Source organism: Lytechinus variegatus, chromosome 6, assembly GCF_018143015.1.
Source record: "Lytechinus variegatus isolate NC3 chromosome 6, Lvar_3.0, whole genome shotgun sequence".
Lineage (NCBI taxonomy): Eukaryota > Metazoa > Echinodermata > Echinoidea > Temnopleuroida > Toxopneustidae > Lytechinus > Lytechinus variegatus.
Window position 1 is genome coordinate 34,950,082 of NC_054745.1, and position 25,200 is coordinate 34,975,281.

Sequence of the window (25,200 nt, forward strand, 5' to 3'; positions counted from 1 at the left end):
ACTTTTGATTTCCTTTTCTGTTCAAGTCTCGCACAACTTTTTAAGACCAAATTTGTGACATGGGGGTACGCTGTTCCTATAAAGTTGTGCAACATTTCATAAGTGCTTGTCAGACCGCAAATTTCTCTAATACATGATTTCATGAAGAAATCCAATGCAAATTAATTATTTTTACTTATACTGATATTTTTTCTTTTCTTGTAAGGGATGTGGATTGATCAAGAACCTCGCTCTTATGACTCACATCACTACGGACATGGAGGAGGCCCCCATTGTCAGACTAGCGTTCAACTTAGGGGTGGAGCCTGTCCAGCTGATGTCAGGAGAGGAACTTAGCATGAAAGATGTCTATGTTGTATTTCTCAATGGTAAGCTAGGATTCCAGGACCCGGTCGTACAGAACGTTGTGATTAATTCAGTTGAACTTGAGATTAATCTGAAATTTCTAGAGTTGTGATAGTTTCAAAGCAATTCAAATTGAAATTGACATTTTGAAGTTTTGCTCGATTTCACTAATAATTATCTGCCTATCCTGGTTGGTATGCAAATGAGGAGACTGATGATGTTACCGACTCAGTCACCCACTCACTATTTCTGTTGTATTTATATGAAAAATTTTGAATTTTCGCCTCGGTATCATGTGACACAAAATTTTATTCCTCCCTGAACATTTGGAATTACCATTATTTTAACAGTTTGTGGTTAAGTCAAGTTCGTCCTTATTGTCAGATCTGTAAAAACTGAAATATTTTATAGTTCAAACAGTAAAAAACTAAAGAAATGGTGAGTGAGGGACATCATTGGATCTCATTTGTATATTACTGAGTTGTGTATAGGACTGTTTTAAGAAAAATAAGCAAAACTTATGTGTCATAACTTTTGTTTTTTAAGCCAGGTTTACACCAAATCCAAATTCTCCCAAATAAATTTGGACCAATTTTAGCCTTATTCGGATGGTTTCAGTGGATTTGAATGTTCCTGAATCCTTCCTGATTTTTCTCGCATTCTTGGAGGGAGAACAGAATACTCGCGAAGCCACCTCGCGAATATGTATATTCGGATGGATTCGCAGCTGATTCGGTTCCAGTGTAATCCTAGCTTTACATCTGATTTTGATGAAATTTTCAGCGTTATGGTTTGAGTTTTCTCTGTCGATTCGAATCAACAATTTTCTAGGGTGGACTTGACCTTAGCAGACAGCTTTTATTACTGAACCGCACCCTTTATCACAGCTGATAAAATTCTGATTGGTTTGATCTAAACAGGTAATATCCTGGGTGTGATCCGGGAGCATGAGCGGTTGATGCGGACGTTCCGTCTTGTGAGGAGGGCTGGGTACATCAGTGAGTTTGTTTCCATCTGTCCAAACCACGCCCAGAGGTGTGTCTATATAGCATCGGATGGAGGCAGGGTGTGCAGGTAAGATGATGATGATGATGAGGATGTCGACGATTGCGATGATGGCGATGGTGGTGATGAAGAAGATGAGGGTGATGATGAGGATGGTGATGATGATGATGGTGGTGATGATGATGATGATGGTGATGATGATGGTGGTGATGATGATGATGATGGTGATGATGATGATGATGATGATTAGGCCCGTTTCAGGTACACGTGTACACGCACGGTCAAGTCAGTGCACGTGTACTAAATTCCATCACCGTGTACACGGTAGCATCTGCATAAAGCTTGCGTGGGACTGTAAAGTCAGTGAACAAGCTCACAGCCTCACATTAATTCTTAGTTCTGAGACACTGCACATGTTTTAATCACTAATATGTCAATATATTTCAATTAACCTAGAGTGAGTTTACTTCCAAAATCGCCGATTTAATCCACATTTATTCTGGAGACTCAAGTTTTTGTACCACACGAAATGGGTATGCTCCGGTCAGTGCAGGGCCCTAGTTAGCGCCGACGTTCGTTGGATGCGCAATTTGCATACTGTACCGTACATACATGCACAGATCGCTGCAGAATTGAGTGTAACTGAAGTTATCGATTGATTTTCATTATTTTATTGCCAATTTGAGGAGCGTATGTTTGTAGGCTTGTAGCACATGTGTATGAGCGTATAACACGTAACGATACTCTCTAAAGCGTTATTCAATCACTTTTTGAGCCAATTTGAGAATCACCAATTGCGACAGCGATCATTGCTCCAGCTACATGTATGTGTTATACGCTCATAAACATATGCTACAAGCCTACAAACACACGCTCCTCAAATTGGCAATAAAATAATGAAAATCAATCGATAACTTCAGTTACACTTAATTCTGCAGCGATCTGTGCATGCATGTACGGTACAGTATGCAAAATGCACATCCAACGAACGTCGGCGCTAACTAGGGCCCTGCACTGATTTACTTTTGTATTCTTTATTAATTTAATGCGCTGCTAAGCTGAGTAAACTTTTTAATTGCACCAATTTTTGTGGATTGATACTTCTAACTTCTCAGGTAAGTTTTAAAACCGTGACTTAGGCAACATGTAGGAAACACTGAAAACATACTCTAACTCACTCTCACTCAGTGTTTACAACGTGTATACGACCGAAAAGCACGCCGTGTACACGTACATCAAAAATGGACTTTCAAACCGGGCCTAATGATGATGATTGTGGTGGTGATGATGATGATGATGGTGATGATGGTGGTGATGATGATGGTGATGATGGTGATGATGGTGGTGATGATGATGGTGATGATGATGATGATGATGGTGATGATGATGATGATGATGGTGATGATGATGATGATGATGATGATGATGGTGATGATGATGATGGTGGTGGTGGTGATGATGATGATGGTGATGATGGTGGTGATGATGATGGTGATGATGGTGATGATGGTGGTGATGATGATGGTGATGATGGTGATGATGATGATGGTGATGATGATGATTGTGGTGGTGATGATGATGATGGTGATGATGGTGGTGATGATGATGGTGATGATGGTGATGATGATGATGGTGATGATGATGATGGTGGTGGTGGTGATGATGATGATGATGGTGATGATGGTGGTGATGATGATGATGGTGATGATGATGATGGTGGTGGTGGTGATGATGATGATGATGGTGATGATGGTGATGATGGTGGTGATGATGATGGTGATGATGGTGATGATGGTGGTGATGATGATGGTGATGATGGTGATGATGGTGATGATGATGATGGTGGTGATGATGATTGTGGTGGTGATGATGATGATGATGGTGATGATGGTGATGATGATGGTGATGATGATGGTGGTGATGATGTTGATGATGATGATGGTGATGATGGTGGTGATGATGATGATGGTGGTGATGATGGTGATGATGGTGATGATGGTGATGATGGTGATGGTGATGATGTTAATGATGGAGATGATGATAATGATAGTGTTGATGATGATGATAACGATGATGTTGATGGAGATGATGATTGTGACGATGATGGTAATGGAGATGGTGGTGATGATAATGAATTTGTTTATATTGTCATATTGAGGATTATGATGATGATGATGGTTATGGGGATGATGGTGATGCTGCTGCTGATGATGATGATGGTGATGGTGATTGTGGTGATGGTGATGATGATGGTACTGATTTTCTTGATGTAATGAGGATGATGATTGTGGTGGTGATGGTGATGATAATGACGATGATGATGGTTATGATGATTATGATGGTGGTGATTGGTGGATGATGATGACGATGATGTTGATGGAGACGATGATACAGATGGTGATGATATTGTCCTGACATATTCTTGAATGCTTTAGCGCCTTTATGACCGCTCAGCTACAATATACCAAGTATATTTCAGTGCCTTGAGCACATAATCAATGTGGATTTGGCGCTTTAGAAATACTTAATATTATTATTATTATTATGAGAATGTTGATGGAGACGATGATACCGATGGTGATGATATTGTCCTGACATATTCTCCTTTCTTTGCTTAATTACATGTACCTTCTCGATTTCTAGGCCTTACATTATTGTTGAGAAGTGCATCCCGAGGGTGACGGACAAGCACATGGTAGAGCTCTCGCAAGGCTTCCGAAGCTTTGAAGATTTCCTACGAGAGGGGCTCGTAGAGTATCTTGACGTTAACGAGGAAAACGATAGTCTGGTGGCGCTCTACGAGTCACACATAACAGAGTAAGTAGTATTAATAATGATGATAATGATAATATAGATGATAATAAAGCTAGTAATAATGATAATGATGATAAAGTATGATAAGAAATATTAAAAGATAATGATAATGACACTAATAATAATGAGAAAAAGAAGAGAGATAACCGACTTTGGTGTAAACCAGTCTACTCTCAAATAATCATTCACCAGTGTTAAGTAGCTCAATCTATCAAAACTGGTGACCATAATCTTCTTTTCGTCTCTACAGAGTCATAGCCATTCACAACAATCCAATAATGTGAATATTCACCAGTCTTTCTCCTTATTCCATGTATACTGGTACCATATCTTACTTGTTTTTCACCCCTACAGAGAGAAAATTGATCTTGAGATTGTATTATTTACCAGTCTGCTATCAAATAATGTGATTACTCACCAGTATTTTACCTCAGTCCATCTTGACTGGTGGCCATATCTTCCGTCTTTCTTCTCCTTGGAGTGACAACTTACCATTCACCACAGATTACTTGATTATTCGCCAGTCTTTTACCTCAATCCATTTGGACTGGTGACCATATCTGTCATGTTTTTCACCCCTACCGAGAGACAATTCATCTTTAGATTGAACTGTTTACCAGTATAATCTCAAATGAAGTAAATATTTACCAGTCTTTTGCCGTAGTCCTTCTCTTAGGATGACCATATTCTTTCATCTCTACATAACTCACCATTAACCACAGTCTGATAATGTGATTATTTACCAGTCTTTTTCCTCAGTCCATCTAGACTGGTGACCAAATTCACTCTTACAGAGACACAACCCATCCTGAAATTCGCTCTATTCTGTTCTGCGATCAAATAATGTGATTATTCACCAGTATTTTACCTCAGTCCATCTTGACTGATGACCATATCTTCTGTCTTTCTTCTCCTTGGAGTGACAACTTACCATTCATCACAGATTAATAATACGATTATTTGTTAGTCTTTCTCCTCATTCCATGCATACTGGTACCATATTATTGTTCATGTTGTTCACCTCTACAGAGAGACAATTCTTAAGATTTAACTATTTACCAGTCTACTATTAAATAGTGTGATTATTCGCAAGTATTTTACCTCAGTCAATTTTGACTGGTGGCCATATCTTCTGTCTCTCTTTTCCTTGGAGTGACAACTTACCGTTTACCACAGATTAATTGATTATTCGCCAGTATTTTCCCTCAGTCCATCTTGACTGGTGGCCATATCTTCTGTCTTTCTTCTCCTTGGAGTGACAACTTACCATTTACCACAGATTAATTGATTATTCGCCAGTATTTTCCCTCAGTCCATCTTGACTGGTGACCATATCTTACATGTCTTTCACCCCCTACAGAGAGACGACTCACCTTGAGATAGAACCATTCACCATTCTTGGTGTGTGCGCTGGACTGATCCCCTATCCCCATCACAACCAGTCCCCCAGGAACACCTACCAATGTGCAATGGGCAAGCAAGCTATGGGTATGATCAAAATTTGAGAATCGATCAAGAAAATGTTCGGGAGGGCGGGGGGATAATTTTCTTTGATCCAATGCCAGTTAGTCCAATTATCATGTCGTCTACTGTCATTTGGTCTACCTCAGCTCATCTACTGTCCAGGTCTAATTGCAGTTGTGTCCACTCACCGTTTCGTCTGATAACCAGTTGGTCCAATAGGCATTTAGTCGTATGTACCCTTTGCTCTAATTAGATTCGGTGTTAATTGAGCGAAATCAACAGGGAAAATGGGGATTAGACCAACTGGTTATGAGACAAATGGGTGATTACATAAAGTGATTTTTGGACCAAATGGTTGTTTGAGGTCAAGTCCACCTCAAAAAATTTTGATTTGATTCAATAGAGAAAAATCAGACAAGCACAATGCTGAAAATTTCATCAAAATCGGATGTAAAATAAGAAAGTTATGACATTTCAACGTTTCGCTTATTTTTAACAAAATAGTTATATGAACAAGCCAGTTACTTCCAAATGAGAGAGTCGATGATGTCACGCACTCACTATTTCTTTTGTTTTTTATTGTTTGAATTATACAATATTTCAATTTTTATGAATTTGACGATTAGGACCTCCTTGCCTGAAGCACAAAATGTTAAAATAATGGAATTCCACATGTTCAGGGAGGAATGAATCTTCATTTCACATGACAATGAAGAGCAAATAAAAATATTTCATATTTCATATTATAAAAAACAAAAGAAATAGTGAGTGAGTGATGTCAACATTTCCTCATTTGCATTACGACCGCGATGTGCATATAACTGTTTTGTGAAATGAAGTGAAATTTTAAAATGCCCTAACTTTCTTACTTTACATCCGATTTTTGATGAAATTTTCAGTGTTATGCTTGTTGAATTTTTCTCTTTTTATTCAAATTAAGTTTCTGTTGGGGTGAACTTGTCCCTTAACAAAACGTTGATGGACTGAATGGCATTAGATTGAAAGAAGGTGGACCACATAATGAGTGGACGAGTTGGCAATAGACAAATTGGCAAATTACTGGGTCGTTTTACCCCTCTCCACATGATAGGTTTATACTCTGGATAAAATCAGTAACCATGAGATAATTGTTAGAAAGGGCCTTGATTATTAAAAAAACGTAAAGCAAGCCATGGGTGTGATCAAACTTTGATAATCCATGAAGAAAATGTTGGGGGAGGGTGAGGGTTGAACCCCCCCCCCCCTGCGGTTTTAGGGTTAAATGCGGGATCCTGTTTTCATTGGTGCAATATACAATCACAAAATTTGTAAGGTTATTGTTTTACAGGGCCTACATTGATTTGATAGGTGTGATTAAAATTTTAGAATCTAGCAAGAAATTGTTGAGGGGTGGGGTTGAATCACCCCCCCCCCCAATTTTAAGGTTTTACTCTGGATATAATCAAAGTCCATTATTGTTTGAAAGGGTCTACATTGTAAAGAATGTAAAGCAAGCTATGGGTATTGAGAATGACGCAAGAAAATATGAGGGCATGGGGGTTGATTTGCCTCCCTCCCCCAAATCTGTTTTAGGGTTAAACTCAGGATACCGTCTTCATTGTGTGAGTTGTACAAAATCCATGAAATACTTGTGTGCAAGAACTTGCATTGACAAGAATGTAGAATGACTCTGAGTGGTCTACATGTAATTCAAGTGCCAAATTCATATTTTTACAAAAAAGGAAATTACAAAACAAGCGCTGCAGTTTCGAAATATTTGAGTATTGGAATTATAATCTAATGGTATTCCTTGTAATGATACTTCTGACAGGCTTTGTAATTATATGGTCCGTATTGAGGTTTCAGTTGTACCATGGCACAAAACCATGGTTTATGCAGATTTCAGGTATTAACATGCTTCCGTCAGGTGCCTTTTGCTGAAAAGGTGCATTTATAATTTGAATTCTCTTATTGTATGTGATTATATGAGCATATAAATAACAAACATGAAGGAGACAAATATGCATGAACCATTGTTTTACACCATGGTACAGTCGAAACCTCTTGAGAATACAGGCCAATATGTCTTAATATTTCAATTGTAGGCATTGGATTGTTTCATTTACATTTTGCTATTTGCAGGTACCATAGCTTACAACCAGCGGAATCGCATTGACACTCTGATGTACCTCCTTGCCTATCCAATGGCTCCTCTCGTCAAATCTAAGGTACAGTAAGTGAATCTAAGTAGGAGTGGGCTATAAATGGGTGATTTTTGTTTTACTGTGGCAACAGTTTTTTTGTGTTCCTTTTACCTCATTTCAACATGAAAATGAGATGGGAGGAAACTGACTTGCCAGTTTACAGTAGGACCATCGGTATGTTTTATTGACTGCCTCAATAACTAAGAAGTTACAAAAAGTTCAAACACACCTATTGATGTCAAAGAAGCATAATACATGAATGGACTCAATAGCAGAGATGCCAACCCTCCCGATTTCATCGGGAGGCTCCCGAAAATTCATCCCAACTCCCGCCCTTACGATTACCATCCTTATCCTCCCGAAATTATGATTTTTTTGCATTGATCAAATTGGATTGGAAGGACATGTATCGTCTGCTAACTTTAGCATGTAGTAACTCCATTACGTTCGCTGCTACTAAATTCTGTGTGAAAAGTAGACAAATAAGGAGCAGCGAAAAGCTGGTGCATGTGATATGCCCGACGGGAATCTACTGTGCACCAGGCCAGTAGGCCCGGCTAGCTTTGCGAGGCGTGTGCGCTCGCGGCCACTGGATTTGTCGAGTCGTGCGGTGGAATATCGGTGTGTGATTTCGGCGTATTGATGGGTTGATATTGACACGAAATGGCGGAAAATCAACAAAAGAAGACCAAGAAATGGTCTCAGAAGTATAAGACTGAATACAGTCTCCAGTACATGTGTGTTCGGAAGTCGGAAAGAGGAATTTACCATGCATTTTGCGCAATTTGCAGCGTGGACATTTCAGTTTAGCAGGGAGGTCGTGATGATAATTCAGAAGCACTTTCGTTCGGGAGCAAACGGCATAGGCCTACGGACATTGCGATGACAAGATCTTCGAGCTCCACTAGTACCCTGTTGTCTTTATTTCACCAAGCAAGGGACCAGCGCTGAGCTTTTCTTTACTGGATTTATAGTGGAACATAACCTGCCTATAGCCGATAGTGATAATTCATCCTTATTATTGTTGTTGAACAGGTACTTCTTTTGTCCCCTCATTTTTTATTTACATGTGAAAATGCATATTTGATATTTTTAATGTTAAAAAAGTGGGATTAATGTTTATTTCAAAACATGTGAAATGCCCCAAAATAAGGGTCAGATTGCACCAGAGAGCATCTAGAAACCCAGAGCTGGACCCCGGCCGCAAGGGTCGAGCGCTCCGCGCTCGAGATGTGCGCTACGCGCACATAATTTGGTGGCGGTTGCAAATCCTCCCTAATTCTGATTTCCAAAAGTTGGCATCTCTGCTATAGCAATCAAGAAAAGAATGATCATTTGGTTTAATCCAATCACATTTTCATTGGTCTTTCTTTTGCCATGATGTGACTTTGGATTCCGGAACTTATCGATTTGAGGGACTACGTCCTCTTTGTGATTTAACCAATCTCTCAATTATTGACATGTGCTTATTTTGTTCATTTTGACTGAGTGGAGTCTGTGTTGTGCACTTGTAAAATTTGATGAGTTTCTTTTGGAACCCAGTGTATTTGCAATTAATTGCAAATTTCATCACAAGGATAGTGTTTCACAGCTGAGATCTTATGGAGAGCCGCAATCCCCCCCCCCCCCCCCCCGCATTGAAAAAATACAAAAGTATCCGGGACATAATAGAGTCAAGGTCTTGGACATTTTTGAGACCATATCGATTTTATTTCATGCTATTATACTGGAATCGGAGAAGAGAGAAAAGGGTTGTTGAGAAATATCCCGAAGTTCAAGTTCAATGCATGTATTTTTAATTTCAAGTCCAGTTCAAGTCCAAATTTTGCTTTGTGTGTCATCGTCCCTCTCTCCTCTACATGCTCTTAACCTTTTTCCACTTTCACTCCTTTTAATTCCCCCCTTTTCCTTTGTTCTCTTGCGTTCGCCCTCCCCATTCCTCCCATCCTTTCACCATTCTTTGTCATGCAGACGATAGATTTGATAGGGTTTGACAAGATTCCTGCGGGTCAGAATGCCGTGGTGGCCGTCATGAGTTACAGCGGGTACGACATCGAGGACGCCCTCATCCTCAACAAGGCTTCGGTTGACAGAGGTATGACCTATTCCACAGGGTGACGTTGAAGAGGAGGTTGATGATGATGATGCTTGTGGTGGCGATATTGATGCTGGTGTTGGTGATGATTATGATGATGATGTTGATGATAGTGATGATGGTAATGATGATGGTAATGATGATGGTGATTATATAAAATCAAGGTTAAATGCTGACATATAATGATAGCTCTAGATCTGGTACCTTGAAATAATTTTGTCTTTGTGAAACCATGAAATCTAAGCTGATAGCCGATGATTCTGATGATCACTAACACAAAAAGGCATATGTGGGACAGGGTATTAATATTGTTTGGAAAAATACCCAACGTTTTATGAAATCCTGTCCTTGATTTGCTCATTTTTCAGCAATTACACATTCTTTTTCCAGAGCCAATTTGCACATATTTTTTATTGATAGATACAAATAATTGTGTGGTCATTTTAGTGGATTCTGCTCAAACTCATTTTGAGATCGTTACCACAACTGGTTATTTATCTTTAAGTTTGTGTTTTTCTTCAAACAAATTTTCTTGTGGCAGGTTTTGGTAGGTGTTTGGTGTACCGCAATACTAAGTGTACATTGAAACGTTACGCTAACCAATCCTTTGATCGCTTGATGGGACCGAAGCTCGATCCGTTGTCACGGCAACCCATCTGGAGGCACCGCATCCTGGATGCAGATGGAGTATGTGCTCCTGGTATGTTTGTTTTATTCTCTGTTCCATAAAGTCCCACCCCCTTTCTCTCCCCACCGCTCTTTTTCTCTCTCTCACTCTCCTTTTCCTCCCTCTGTCTTCTTCCTCTCCATCTTTATTTATTTCTCTCTCTTTCTTTTTTTGGGGGGGTGTTCATACAGATATGTTATAATCTCATAGCGCCCTCCCTCAGAGGATGTAGGAACACACATAATGGAAGTTGTCAGAGATGTGCCACTTGCATATCACCAATGCATGCATGCAAGTCAGTGGCTTCAGCCTCTAAGATGGCGTGGTGATGACCAAAATGCATAAGGTCTATTGTGAATAAAAATGAATGAAAGTAAAGGATTTTAACTGATTTGGCCTTCATCTCCTTATGCAGCAGTATATTTGGAGATACCGTTTATCATCTTTCTTCTATTTTATCCATCTTATTCTTGTCCTCATTCGCTTAATCCGTCCTCACTATTTCTTGATGACCCTATCCTGTTTTATAGCCAATTGAGATATGAAAAATCATATCTCAAGAATTATTGCACTGTTTATTGCTCTTGGCTCTTCAAAAATGAGTACTATGTACAAGTTATGCACATTTCATCTGACTAGTGGATTTGATCACATTTAGAGCCATCAAACATGGCTTCAACAGTAATCGATTTTCTTCTGTTCCATTTATCTTAAGCTCCTATGATCTAAATTTACTGTTTGAACTTGTTATTTTGCCAAATGTAGGAGAGAGGGTCACAAACAAACAGGTGTTGCTGAATAAGTCTATGCCAGTAGTCAACATGAATCCTCTGCAAGCAAGCCCAACCAACCAACCCCAGCAGCACGACTACAGAGAAGTCCCAATAACGTAAGTCATGTCACTTAAAAAAATAAAAAAATGAATGGCAAGCCCAACCAACCAACTAACCCAAACAGTATCACTACAGAGAAGTCCCAATAACATAAATCATGTCACTTAAACAAAAATGATGCATGCACGTGAGTTCATTAGGTGATCTATCCTCACGCGAGTTGAGGCTTTGTTCAATCCATTGCATGAAGCCGTTAGGCTGTGACGCACTTTGATTCATGAATCTCAGTGCGCACAGCAAGCCTTGTTGATGCGCTTACTTCGATGCGCGCAAACACACACTTACAAAATGTACGCATATACACATGCTTAGTGGTACACACTGAAGGAGAAAGCTCAACCGTGCAATGGAAAAATAAAAAATGCATGGTCGCCATGCAATGGAAATAAAATTTGCATGCAGCACAAAATGGGTCAAATATTGAATGGCTTTCAACCAATCAAATTACAAGAAACTTTGCATGAGTTGTATAATAATGAAATAATGTATAGCAAGTCCAACCAACCTCAGCAGCACAACTTTAAAAAATAAAATCCCATGGGTGTTATCCCTTGAATAATATTGACTATTTATAGCAAGCCCAACCAAAAATCCCCAGGAAAGTGACAGCAGAGATCTCCCAATATAATGGGTTGTATCTCTTAAATACTATTGATAATGTATCAAGTACCAAAACTATGACATTACCAAAACTTATTTTACATTTCAGCATTATTTGCTTTTAATGAAACACAGAATGTAATGATAAACATTACTTCTTAAAAGCAAGGTTGCTGATCACCATAACATGTTAAATCTAAATCTGTTTTTTTCCAAAAGAACGACACAATACGAAATTGAAGACGAAATATAAAGAATAGAACATAACACTTCAATAAACGAAACATGTTTCGAGGTGTCGCACCTCATCCTCAGCCTGAAAATTATAAACAGAGTCATTGGTATTTATACAGTTAGGATGTCAAGTAAAAAAGGTGTGAATTCAATGTTAAATGGAATGAAGTAAAAAAAAATACAAGTCTATGGAGTCATCAGATAGGGGTGGGTTAAATTAAATGGATAACATTATTTGGTAATTGTACACCTGTTGGTTTAGTTGAGGTTGTTTCCATTTGATGAAAAGCCCTTCTTTTATTTTTAGTTGAAAATCTGTTTGAGCAGTATCGAGAATTTTGAAACAGTGGGTATTGCATTCTAACAAGCATTGGGGTGACGATTGCAAGTGTCTCCAGAAATGGGAGTTCTTGTCCTTCCCCAGGTGTTCCTGTACTCGTGTCTTATAATGACGCTTGGTTTGACCAATATAGCGAGCTTTACATCTCGCACATGTAAATTGATATATGACACGAGCACGAAGCTCCTGGGGAATGGAGTCTTTCACAGAAAGTAAAGAACTGAGCTTGAAAGATGAGAAAGAAAGAGTAATATGAAGATCTTGGCAATATTGTTAACCATAATGTTGATTCTCATTTCAAGCTCCTTTGATGCTTTACCAATATATGGTAACTTGAAAAATCTTGTAGTCTTTTTCTCCTGATCATTGTTTGGGTTTTGGATGTTTTGAAAGTATTGGTTTAATGACCTTTCGATCAACCAAGCTGGGTACATGTTTCTGTTCAACACCTTCAAATTCTTGATACAAGTATCAAAGAGATGAGAGTGACTGCAAATTTTGTAAGCCCTATCTATCAGTGTTCTAATCAATCCGGTTTTGTATTTGTAACAAGTAAAGCTGAGAAAATTTGTATACAACCCAGTGTAATTCTTCTTATGAAAGACTGAAGTAGTATAAACATCTGTGCTATTGTTGATTAAAATATCTAAAAAGGGCAAATGTCTATGTTCTTCCTTTTCAACAGTGAAATTTATATTGGGATGCCTGGAGTTCAAATAGTCATGAAAGGTTTGAACCTCATCTTCATTGTTAAAAATACAAAACACATCGTCTACATATCTGCGATAGAATGGAACATTGGGTCCTTCAAACTCTTCCAACCATTTCTTTTCATGATGACCCATAAATAGGTTTGCCAGTGTAGGGGCAAGAGGAGAGCCCATAGCAACTCCATCAACCTGGTCATACATTTCACCATTGAATAGGAAATGGGTCTGTTTGGTAGCATATTTGAACAATTCAATCAGTTCATCTTTACTAAAACATACATCATTGTTATACTTCAGAATAGTATCAGCAGCAAGTTCAATAGTCTCATCTAAAGGAATATTTGTGAATAAACTAGTGACATCAAATGACACTAAAAACTTTCCTTGTAGGTTCTTAGTTTTAAGCTCCTCTATAAAAGAAAATGAATCTTGCGTACAGAATTCATCAGGTATATGTGGTGTGATGAGTGATCCCAAATACTTAGCCAAATTATAATTGTACATCCCAATAGATGATACTATAGGCTGAAAAGGTGGTACATCAATGTTATTGTTGATTTTATGTGTTTTCGGTAGCCCGTATATATTTTTGCTGGTTTTGAACCTCCTGGGTATATATTATTGAAGTGGAACCATCAAATGCCCCCTTTTTCTTAAGTTTGCATAGGAATTGTTGAAGAGAACGTTCCTTTGTCAAGGTGGGATCTTTATTAAGTTTGTTAAATTTACTTTTGTCACCAAGTAACAAAGATATAGCATTATTATATACACTCCTATCTAAGATAACAACACCGTTACCTTTGTCAGGTTTGAGAATAACAATCTGTTTATTGCTCCTTAGTTTCTTAAGTATCCTGAAGTTATGTAAATCACTGTGTGAAGGTTGATAGCTGCTTACATATTCATTAGCTAGATATAATTCTGCTTTCACTCTGGGGTCATCTTTGCGGTCAATCAACTTGTCATGAAAAGCTCATTGAATTAGCTCAAAAGTTGTGAAGACATCTGCTTTGTTGATCCAAGACTTAGGGGGTTTGATTGAAAAGAACAATCCATGTTTCAGTAGATTAAGTTCTTCATCCCGTAGATTGGTACTGGATAGATTCAAAACTGTGTCGTTGGCTGTGAATGGATGTATTGTGTTTCTAGTTAAATCTGGTTTGCTTACAATTAACCCGGCACTGTCAAATCATGAAATCCAAGCTGAATAATAACCATACTTAACATCACCAACACAGCTCGGCACATGTGGGAGAGTGTGGTCATTATTTCTTGGAAAAAGACCAGACATCTGGAAGGCCATGCATGTTTATGGAGCGTTGTGGCCCAGTGGATTAGTCTCGGGACTTTCAAATAAAGGGTCATGGGTTCGAATACCAGCCATGGCATAATTTCCTTGGGCAAGAAATTTATCCACATTGTGCTGCACTCAACCCAGGTGGGGTGAATGGGTACCCGGTACGATTTATTCCTTGAACGCTTTGGCGCCTATTGATATGGCGGCTAAGCTACAGCCGGGGTAATAATGTGATACCAAGTATCAAAGTGTAGTTGAGTATATGCACATAGTAACTGCGCTATATAAATGGACATATTATTATGTTTTGTCAATTTTTCAGCAATGACACATTTTCTACGAGAATGATTGTTTGGCACATTTTTTAATTCATACATATTATGACCTCTTTGATGTTCACTTGATTGGTTTCTGGAAAAATCCATTTGAAATTGTAAACCACACTTGGCATTTATCTTCAATCTGCAATATCTGCAGGTACAAAGGCGCTGCTGATTCCTACATTGAAAAGGTCTTGGTGACCTCAAACCCGGAAGAAGCATTCCTTTTCAAGGTTCTCCTGAGACAGACGAGGAGACCGGAGATTGGAGATAAATTCAGCAGTAGACATGGACAGAAGGGGTGAGATTAGTAGTTGTGGTGATCATGGTGGCAATGATGATGATGATGATGGTGATGATGATGATGAGGTGGTGGTGGTGATGGTGGTGATGATGATGTTGATGATGCTGATGATGATGATGGTGGTGGTGATGATGATGATGATTAATGATTTGTGATGATGATGATGATGCTGGTGATGATGATGTTAGTGCTTCCAGAAATACACGTCTGCCAATTTGAGGATCCCCATAGAAAGTACAACAGGACTTTTTAAACGTCCATAACTTGCTTATTTCATGACAGATTTTGATGAAACTTGTTTTAAATTGTTCCTCGTATTTTACTCTTTCCAATAATATGCTCCTCTTGGGTTTTGGTTTCCTATAAAGATATCCATGCTCTATGTATTGTCTAATGCTGGTTAGCCAGAGTGGCATGATTGTTACCTTTTCTCTTCTCTTAGAGTGTGTGGGCTTATTGTTCAGCAGGAAGACATGCCGTTTGATGAGAGAGGGATCTGTCCGGATATTGTAAGTAGCATTGTTCATTGACCTTGTTGATCTTTGACCTTCATCGCCATGTGACCTGATAAATATGCCACCAAACCAGAAATGCCTCCTGTGTTTTCTAATTTGTATTTAATGTTTGCATTATTTACTCTTTTTTTGGCTGTACTTTTTCCATATATCTTGTACTCAATGCAAATCAGTTCAGTTCATTTAGGAGAGCTTTTTTAATTAAGAGAATAGGATTAAACTGGTAATTCCCTCTTTACCCCTCCCCTAATAATTATTTTGCCATAGAATATCAGATATTGAAGAGTAAAAATTTGCCTTGACCAAAACACGTGCCATATTCCCTTCATAATTTAATTCTGAATTGTGCAAAATATATGATGCTCATTTCTTTTACATGTACATCCATTCCCCCAACATGATGAATTTCAGGAAGGTTGAAAAGTAAAGACGATTTATCTCTCTCAGAATCATTACATGTTTTTGACAAACCTGTCAAGCTCAAATTCATCCTTGTCTGCATCTAAATTATTGTATGAATATTGTTGCTGTGAAGAAAGTATAAGAAATACAAAATATTTTTGTTCCTTCTCTGTCCCTCAGATCATGAACCCCCATGGCTTCCCCTCCCGTATGACAGTGGGCAAGCTCATCGAGTTCCTTGCAGGCAAGGCTGGTGTACTAGAAGGAAAGTTCCATTATGGTACAGGTGAGCGAACTATTTACTTATAAGGAAAATTCAAAATTTGAAGGAAATTCCATTTCACAGGTTGGGTAATTGCTTAATTGTTAATTGAAATGTGTAAGAAACCTCCTTTAAGTCAAACAGATGTCTGTGTCACAGAAGATTACACTCAGGCATGATTTTTTTTTTCTTTTATGGAAGGGAGGGTGGGGGATGTCACTCAAGCATGAGTGCAATCTCAGTTTCTTTTTTTTATATCATTGATTTTATTACTGATAATATGATGAACATAACAACAAACAAGAGAACAGTCCCTAAAACTAATTATAATTGAAATAATGCAGAACAATAGATATCAGTGACATAATAATTGTAGCAATGATAGTAATTATACCAATTCAAGGCAGTGGTAGAGAGTCTTAACCCTAAATAGACTGGGCTATTTCATCGCCTATAAAGACAGGGGGGGCTGATTCAGCCCCCCCCCCCCTTATGATCTCGCCTGTTGATCGCGCGATCGCGGCGAAAATTGGCACACGCGTTACCCATGGCATTATCTACAAAACTATAACATCAAATTCGGCAAAAAATCTCATGTCTCATTAATTATGCTAATTTATGCATAAAATCATAAGTTTGCTCTAATTAATAAAATAATGCCCCTGAAATGCTAATTTTTGTTTCACATACTCTAGATAGGCATCTGATCAAATTGATTTTAAAAAAATTTCAAAATCAAATTTATTTTCTTATGTATTCTATTGTTTTCTAAATTTCTTATGTATTTCTTTGTTTTTCGACTTTTTGTTTTTTACTGTTTTTTCAATGGAAATTGTCGGGGACTTTATTTTGACCATAAACAAGATAAAATTAATTGATTTTGAGCAGTAAAAGGAAAAATAATGATACATTTATGAATTTTGGCTAAGAACACTATTTGCATTGGATTTGTACACAAATTCACGTTTTTGAGTAATTTTGGGTCTGCATGCACTTACGAAATGTTGCGTAATTTTGGAACTGCGTACCCGGGGGTCACAATTTTGGTCTCAAAAGTTGCGCAAAACTTGAAAGTAAAAAAGTCAGCGAGCGACGCGGTCAAAAAATTTTGCTTAGCGATTTATCGCGAAAAATGTCGAGGGTTAAAGATTAACTGTCATTTACTTACAATTTATTTTAGAAAATTTACATAATAATAATAATATAGGATATTTATATTGCGCACATATCCACCTTGTTAGGTGCTCAAGGCGCTCCTATATTACCCGGCTAAGCTAGGCGTTCATAGTGCACACAGCTTCTTAAGGAATTACTTCCTAGCGGTACCCATTTACCTCACCTGGGTTGAGTGCAGCACATTGTGGATCAGTTTCTTGCTGAAGGAAATTACGCCATGGCTGGGATTCGAACCCACGACCCTGTTTCGAAGTCCGAAGACTAATCCACTGGGCCACAACGCTCCACATGTTGTTTCAAAAGACTGTTGAAAGAGTTAAGTATTGCTATGAATTGACTTTGTGTATTAATAGGCCCACTGTCAGTATAGTGCTTGTTTTTCTTCTCTAATTTAGCATTCGGAGGAGACAAAGTTGTAGATATTTGTGAAGACCTTAGGAAACATGGTTTCAACTACCTTGGAAAGGATTTCCTTACATCCGGTATTACAGGGTGAGTAGTGTAGAAAGGCAAATAGAGGATGCGAGTTATCTCTGTCAGTGAAGCCTCTGCCTGTTGAGTCAAAGGTCGTCGATTTGAGTCCACCCCGGGCTGATGAGTGAAGCCTATTTTGGGTGAACACCTCTCTCCCCTGTATCATGCAGGCTTTGTTACAGAGGACAATGCTCCATCCCTTTGATAGGATGTTAAATAGAGGCCCTGTGTACATTGAGAACTCACTGCACTGCACCCCCCCCCCCCCCCCCTCCAATCAAGTTATATCAGGAGGAGAAACTTGCGGGTCATGGTGATTTAGTTCGCTTTTATCCTCCCAGAGACGGGTGATACCAAAGAAAATTCCTCAGTAATTGCTGATTGGTCTATGACCACTCTGGCTATGACTGTTTGGTCTTATCGAAGATGATATAAAGATGAATGCCAGTTAAACAATTTCAAATGATTTCATTCAAATTTATTGAAATGACCAACCAAATGCCTGTTTGTGTGAATAAAACACATTTACCAAAGGATTCTTTAAGAAATTGTCAAAAATTATCAAACTAGCCTTTGCATTTTGAATGTCAAAATTGGTTCCCTTTTTATCTGGGTTAATTGCCCTTCACCCCCTCCACCTGGAAGAAATGGTGTGATATTAGCTAAGTTTTGGATTTTGAGTACAAATATACCTTTTTAGCTAGGTTGCATTGCCCTCCCTGACCAACATCTTGTCTGCTGGACTAGAATTCAGCACTAGAAAGCATAGCTAGTTATCACTTTATTATCTTAACATGTATCAATATAGGGAGCCCCTGACAGCTTACATCTACTTCGGCCCTGTCTACTATCAGAAGCTGAAGCATATGGTCCTGGACAAGATGCATGCCAGGGCTAAAGGACCAAGGGCCGTCTTGACGAGGCAGCCTACTGAAGGAAGAGCGAGGTAAGATTGAATAAATCCCTCTTATAAAGTGGAACCTTTTCTATAATGGCCACCCAAAGTAAACACAAAATGTGGTCTTTATAGACAGGTGGCTGCTATGGACAAGTTCTTGCGCACTCAAAATGCCTCGTTGGGAGTCGGTTTTAGAGGTCACTATAGACAGGTGGCTGCTATAGACAGGTTCTATTACACACAAACTGCCTCCTTGGGAATCGGGTTTAGGCGTCACTATAGACAGGTTCTTATGCACACAAAATGCAAGACAAGTTCATATACATGTACACACAATCTGTCTCCTTGGGAATTGGTTTAATGGTCACAATAGGCAGGTGGCCACTAACACAGGTTTGATTGTACTTTTATTTTTTTTTTACTCAAGAAGAAAGGGGTGGGGTAGGGGGTTTGTATCAACCCCCCACAACATGTTACCCGACCATTTTATCACATGGAATTGTTTACGTCCCTACTTATCAATTTCCTTTTCAAAAGTCCCACGCATCTTTTGAGACCAAATTCACAAATCCGAGGGCCTGTATCATAAGGAGTTACTAATATGACTTTGCCATGTTAACCCTTGATTGTGATTGGCTGCTAGGCCCACTGACCATAGTATTCGCCACAGTGGCAAAGTTACAATAGTTGTAACTCTTTATGAATCTGGCTCCAGTTAGCAGTTTTGAAATTTTGTAACATTTTTTTCAAGTGCTTGTCAGATTCACAGCTGCTGAAAACATTGATTTTGTGGAACAGGTGCCTGTTGCAGAAAGAGTTGCATTTAAATGCAAGTCAAAAGATCAAGCGCAAGTATCGAATACGGGTGCTTCATTGGCTGAAAGTCAAGTTGCGCAAGATTTTTTTGTTGCGTTTGATCGCAACTCTTTCTGTAGTAGGTCAATGTACGATAAATTATTTTTTCCTCCCAGGTGTGGATCTAGTCGGATTAGGTACAATACCATTTCAAGGGCCATATTGTTTGTGGAATATATTCGGCCTCTCCAAACTAATGGTGTCAGGCTAGATCCCCGCCTGCTCGTTAACATATTATTTTCGTCTTTGTTCGCTGAAAGTATCTGTCATCTTTGTGCATGTATTCATTGTGTCACATGACAGAGATGGAGGCTTGCGATTGGGCGAGATGGAGCGTGACTGTTTGATTGGTTACGGGGCGAGTATGCTGCTTCTTGAGCGTCTGATGATTTCAAGTGACCAGTTCCAAGTGGACGTCTGTGGGGAATGTGGTCTGATAGGTCATTCTGGATGGTGAGTAGATAAACAAAGATGATGATGGTGATGATGATGATGATGACGATAATGATGATGACGGTGATGATGGTGATGACGACGATGGGGATCATGATGATGATGATGATGATGATGATGATGATGATGGTGATGATGATGATGATGATGGTGATGATGATGGTGATGATGATGATGGTGATCATGATGATGGTGATGATGATGGTGATGATGATGATGATGATGATGGTGATGATGGTGATGATGATGATGATGATGATGGTGATGATGATGATGATGATGATGATGATGATGATGATGATGATGATGATGATGATGATGATGGTGATGATGATGATGATGGTGATGATGGTGATGATGATGATGGTGATCATGATGGTGATGATGATGATGATGATGGTGATCATGCTGATGCTGATGATGATGGTGATGATAATGATGGTGGTGGTGGTGATGATGATGATGATGATGGTGATTTTTTTTTTCATGATGATAATGATGAAAATTCTGTTTGGAATGCTAATGATGATCATGATGATGTTGATTATCATTATGAAATTAATGTTTTATTTTTTAATTCTCCATTATCTTCCAGGTGTCCATACTGCCGTTGCTCCCAGAACATATCATCTTTGAGGATACCCTACGCATGCAAGCTCCTCTTCCAGGAACTCCAATCAATGAACATTGTTCCAAGGTTAAAGCTCAAGAAATACGCAGAATGATAGTGATTCTGAGATTTAGTGTGTCCATTGACAGAGAATCAGTCAGCCTAGAAGATCAAATAAAAGAGAAGATGCAGTTAGATGCTTGAGCTTCGCTTGCGGAGCTCCATCAGTGCCTTGCCCAAGGTCATAGTTCACCAAATGAGAGGAAACATGTGCATACCTGGGCCCCGTCTTACAAAGAGTTACGATTGATCTAATCAATCGTAACTCTATGGAAATCCATCCATACCATAATTGTTTTTGTACATGAAATCAGCTCAATCTCCTTAGTAAACAAAGAGAATCACACTGAATCTTCAAGAGAACAATTAATCTATGAATATACATCATATTTGACAAATATTTCGAACAAGCAATGTATTATATGTTGACGTTGCTGGCCTGTCATCTATACGCGTAGTCGTGGTTGATCGGATCAATCGCAACTCTTTGTGGCTTGATATTTTCGATGGGTACCAAGCAAATTCTGGATCTGTACAAGAAGATCCAGGAACACATGAATGGGAATAAAAGGCTCGAATGGTTCTTGCAGAATTCCATCATTTTTTTCCAAGGTTGAGAAATGCACTGAATGTTTTCCAGTGGCTGTATACCTACCTGTGTGGAGCGTTGTCGTCCAGTGGATAAGTCTTCTGACTTTGAAACAGAAGGTCGTGGGTTCGAATCCCAGCCATGGCGTAATTTCCTGCAGCAAGAAATGTATCCACATTGTGCTGCACTCGACCCAGGTGAGGTAATGGGTACCTGGCAGGATTACTATCTTGAATGCATGCGCGCTGAGAGGCAGCTCGAGCTAAAGCGAGGGTAATAATAACAACGCGCCTCGGAATAGAATATTTCTAGATAGATGGCGCTATATAAATGCCTATTATTATTATTACCTCTGACATAGCCAAAAAGAGGAAATGCACCGAGTGATATCGAAAGAGATATGCAGAAGAGTTGCCTTTCACACTGAAGAATTTCAGTAGCTTTTAACTGTTATTGCAAATTTATTTTATTCTATTGAGTTTTATGAAACAGGGCCTAGTGTCCCATTTCACAAAGACTTGTTATAAGAAAGGCACAAACAAGTCTTCTATGAACCAATCAGTGTGAAGGATTTTAGTAGCTCTAAACTTTAATTACAATATTTTAATTGTAACACATTTTATGAAACTGGCCCCCTACTCCTAGGTCTTGTTTCATTAAAAACTTTTATCATGCACAATTTCCAATAAGCTTCACAAATTTCATCTCAGCCAAACAGATTAAGGGATTTCAGTACCTTTTATTTATTATTAAAATTTGTTATTACAACGAGGTTTATGAAATGTGTCCCAGTTCTAGATGCAATGTAAGCGAACTTTCCTATTCTTAGAATTGGGGGCACATTTCACAAACCTTAAATAGATAAAAGCTACTGAAATCCCTCAATCTGAATGGCTGAGATGAAATTTGTTAGGCTTATCGGAAATCATGCTTTTCTTTGAAATGTGAAATTTTAGAACGATTGTTTATCGTTTGAAGTGTTGGAAGCTCCTTGCTTTTATATGCACTGGCAAGGCAGGACGCTTTTAAAGGAAGATACCAAATCTCGTGCATTGTTTGTGTTAAGACTTGTCAAGATTAAAGACAATGATATTTTGATTTACAATAAAACATATTTATATGAAACTTACTTTGAATTTTCTTTTTTGTACAAGGCTCCTTGAATATAAGAATAAAGTATGCAACTCATCTGTCCAATGCTTATCTATGATTCACTTCATCAACTGCTTAAAGGGGAATCGAGCCTTGGTCATAAAATGTAGTGTTGGAAAGGAGAAAAATAGATAAAACAGAATGGTGAAAGTTTGAAAGAAATCGGACCAGCAATAAGAAAGTTAAGGCTGCTTTAAAATTGAAATCCCTATGATTATGTAGATTTCAAATTGGCTACTGGGTAAGTAAATTATGACAAGAGGCAAGGACAACTTTCCCATAGGCCATGTACTTAATTATCAGGGATTTGTGGTTTTCTTCTAACTGCCCATTCCCCTGGGGCAGTAATCTAAATATAACCCTGGTAGTATATTGTTTTATGTCCTCATGAAAGTAAAATAAAATTTGAAGTAAAACATTTGAAAAAATGACATATTAGCCATTTTATGTATTGGAGTACATGGAAGAGTAGTCCTTGCCTTACATCACTGTGACATCACATATGTGGCCAATTTGCAGTCTCCATGGATCTAGGGATTACCAATATTCACAACTTAAAAAAAAATCATTTCTTATTATTTGTCAGAGAGTGTTCAAACTTTCACCTATCAACTTGTCTGATTTTTCTTATTCCCCTAAGAACAAGTTTTTATTTGGGTTGGATTCCCCTTTAAGTCTTTGTTTGAAGGAAGGACCCATGTCTGTTTCTAAATTTTTTAGTTGAGATTCAACAATTTTTTTTTAGTTAAATATAAAATTTTCAGTATTTGAGGTCTGAGGCATCATATGCAAGCAGCTGCCCCATATGTTATGTAATATAAAATGCATGTCTTGAAACGTAAAAGCCAAGTCCACCCCAGAAAAATGTTGATTTGAATCAATAAGAGAAAGATCAGACAAGCATAACGCTGAAAATTCCATTGAAATCAGATATGAAATAAGAAAGTTACATTTTAATTTTTCGCTTATTTTTCACGAAAGTCATATGCACAATTTAGCCACATACAACTTTTATGTTTGAATTTAACAACATATCAATTTTTACAGTTGACTGAACTATTGAATGTTTAATTATTCAACATGTTCAGGGAGAAGTAAAACTTAGTTTTACAGGACAATGAGGAGAAAATTAGAATATTTCATATAATAAAATACAAAAGAAATAGTGAGTGATGTCATCAGTTCCCTCATTTGCATACCGACTGGATGAGTATGTAACTATTATGTGAAATTACGCAAAAATTTAAAATGTCATAACTTTCTTATTTTACTTCCAATTTTGATGAAATTTTCAGTGTTGTGCTTGTATTTTTTCTTTTAATTCAAAACAACTTTATGTGGGATGGACTCTGCTGATATACTTTAAGTTCAATAAAAACCACTTTGAATTTCTTGAGACATGATAGGGATGCGACATCACAAATCCAAATCTCTCTTGCTACACTGCTTCCATCCAGCTTCACTTAACGTACATCCCATTCCAAACTCTCATTTTCTCACTCTTCTTTCACCCTCTATATTTTTCTACCCCTATGTCTTTGTCCCCACCCCTCTCTGTCTCTATTCTCCATCTTTCTGTTCCTAACCCATGTCTTATATTTCTCTATTATACATATATACTCTGTACATACACACCCCTCTCTTTTCACCCCCCCCCCCTTTCTTTTTCTGTCCCCCCCCCCGGGCCCTTATCCCTCTCTTCCTTTCGTTCCCCTGTTCTATCTTCTCTCCCTCTCTCTCCATACCTTCCTTGCCTCTCTCTCCACTCTTATTATATCTTCTCTCCCCCTCTCTCCGTATCTTCCTTGCCCCTCTCTTTTTTTCCACTCTTTTATTCTATCTTCTCTCGCTCTCTCTCCATACCTTCCTTGCCCCTCTTTCCACTCTTATTCTATCTTCTCTCCCTCTCTTCATACCTTCCTTGCCCCTCTTTCTTTCCACTCTCTTATTATATCTTCTCTCCCTCTCTCTCCATACCTTCCTTGCCCATCTTTTTCCACTCTCTTAGTCTATCTTCTCTCCCTCTCTCTTCATACCTTCCTTGCCCCTCTCTTTCCACTCTCTTATTCTATCTTCTCTCCCTCTCTCTCCATACCTTCCTTGTCCCTCTCTTTCTTTCCACTCCCTTATTCTATCTTCTCTCCCCCTCTCTTCATACCTTCCTTGCCCCTCGCTTTCTTTCCACTCTCTTATTCTATCTTCTCTCCCTCTCTCTCCATACCTTCCTTGTCCCTCTCTTTCCACTCCCTTATTCTATCTTCTCTCCCCCTCTCTCCATACCTTCCTTGCCCCTCTCTTTTCACTCCCTTAATCTATCTTCTCTTCCTCTCTCTCCATACCTTCCTTGCCCCTCTATTTCTTTCCACTCTCTTCTCTCTTACTCTTTCTATTAATCCCCTTCTCTTCTCCCTCTAACCCCCCCCCCTTTCCCTTTTTGTTCCCTCCCTCCTTCCGTAGTTTGACCATCTCTCATCACTACACTA

General features: G+C 38.6%; 1 protein-coding gene across 1 annotated transcript in view; it reads left to right on the plus strand.

The window, feature by feature from the left end:
• The window catches only part of LOC121417403 (DNA-directed RNA polymerase III subunit RPC2-like), a 51,676-nt gene extending 30,411 nt beyond the window's left edge, over positions 1–21,265 (plus strand). Inside the window, exons 13-27 of the mRNA XM_041611095.1 lie at positions 206–368; positions 1,266–1,419; positions 3,994–4,167; positions 5,525–5,652; positions 7,750–7,835; positions 9,783–9,906; positions 10,448–10,606; positions 11,339–11,462; positions 15,125–15,268; positions 15,714–15,780; positions 16,369–16,474; positions 18,022–18,118; positions 18,909–19,046; positions 20,157–20,306; positions 20,902–21,265. Coding sequence (XP_041467029.1) covers positions 206–368; positions 1,266–1,419; positions 3,994–4,167; positions 5,525–5,652; positions 7,750–7,835; positions 9,783–9,906; positions 10,448–10,606; positions 11,339–11,462; positions 15,125–15,268; positions 15,714–15,780; positions 16,369–16,474; positions 18,022–18,118; positions 18,909–19,046; positions 20,157–20,306; positions 20,902–21,031 — 1,944 coding nt within the window. The 3' untranslated portion in view covers positions 21,032–21,265. The remainder of the gene's footprint in view (positions 1–205; positions 369–1,265; positions 1,420–3,993; positions 4,168–5,524; positions 5,653–7,749; positions 7,836–9,782; positions 9,907–10,447; positions 10,607–11,338; positions 11,463–15,124; positions 15,269–15,713; positions 15,781–16,368; positions 16,475–18,021; positions 18,119–18,908; positions 19,047–20,156; positions 20,307–20,901) is intronic.
• Positions 21,266–25,200: the final 3,935 nt, after the last annotated feature.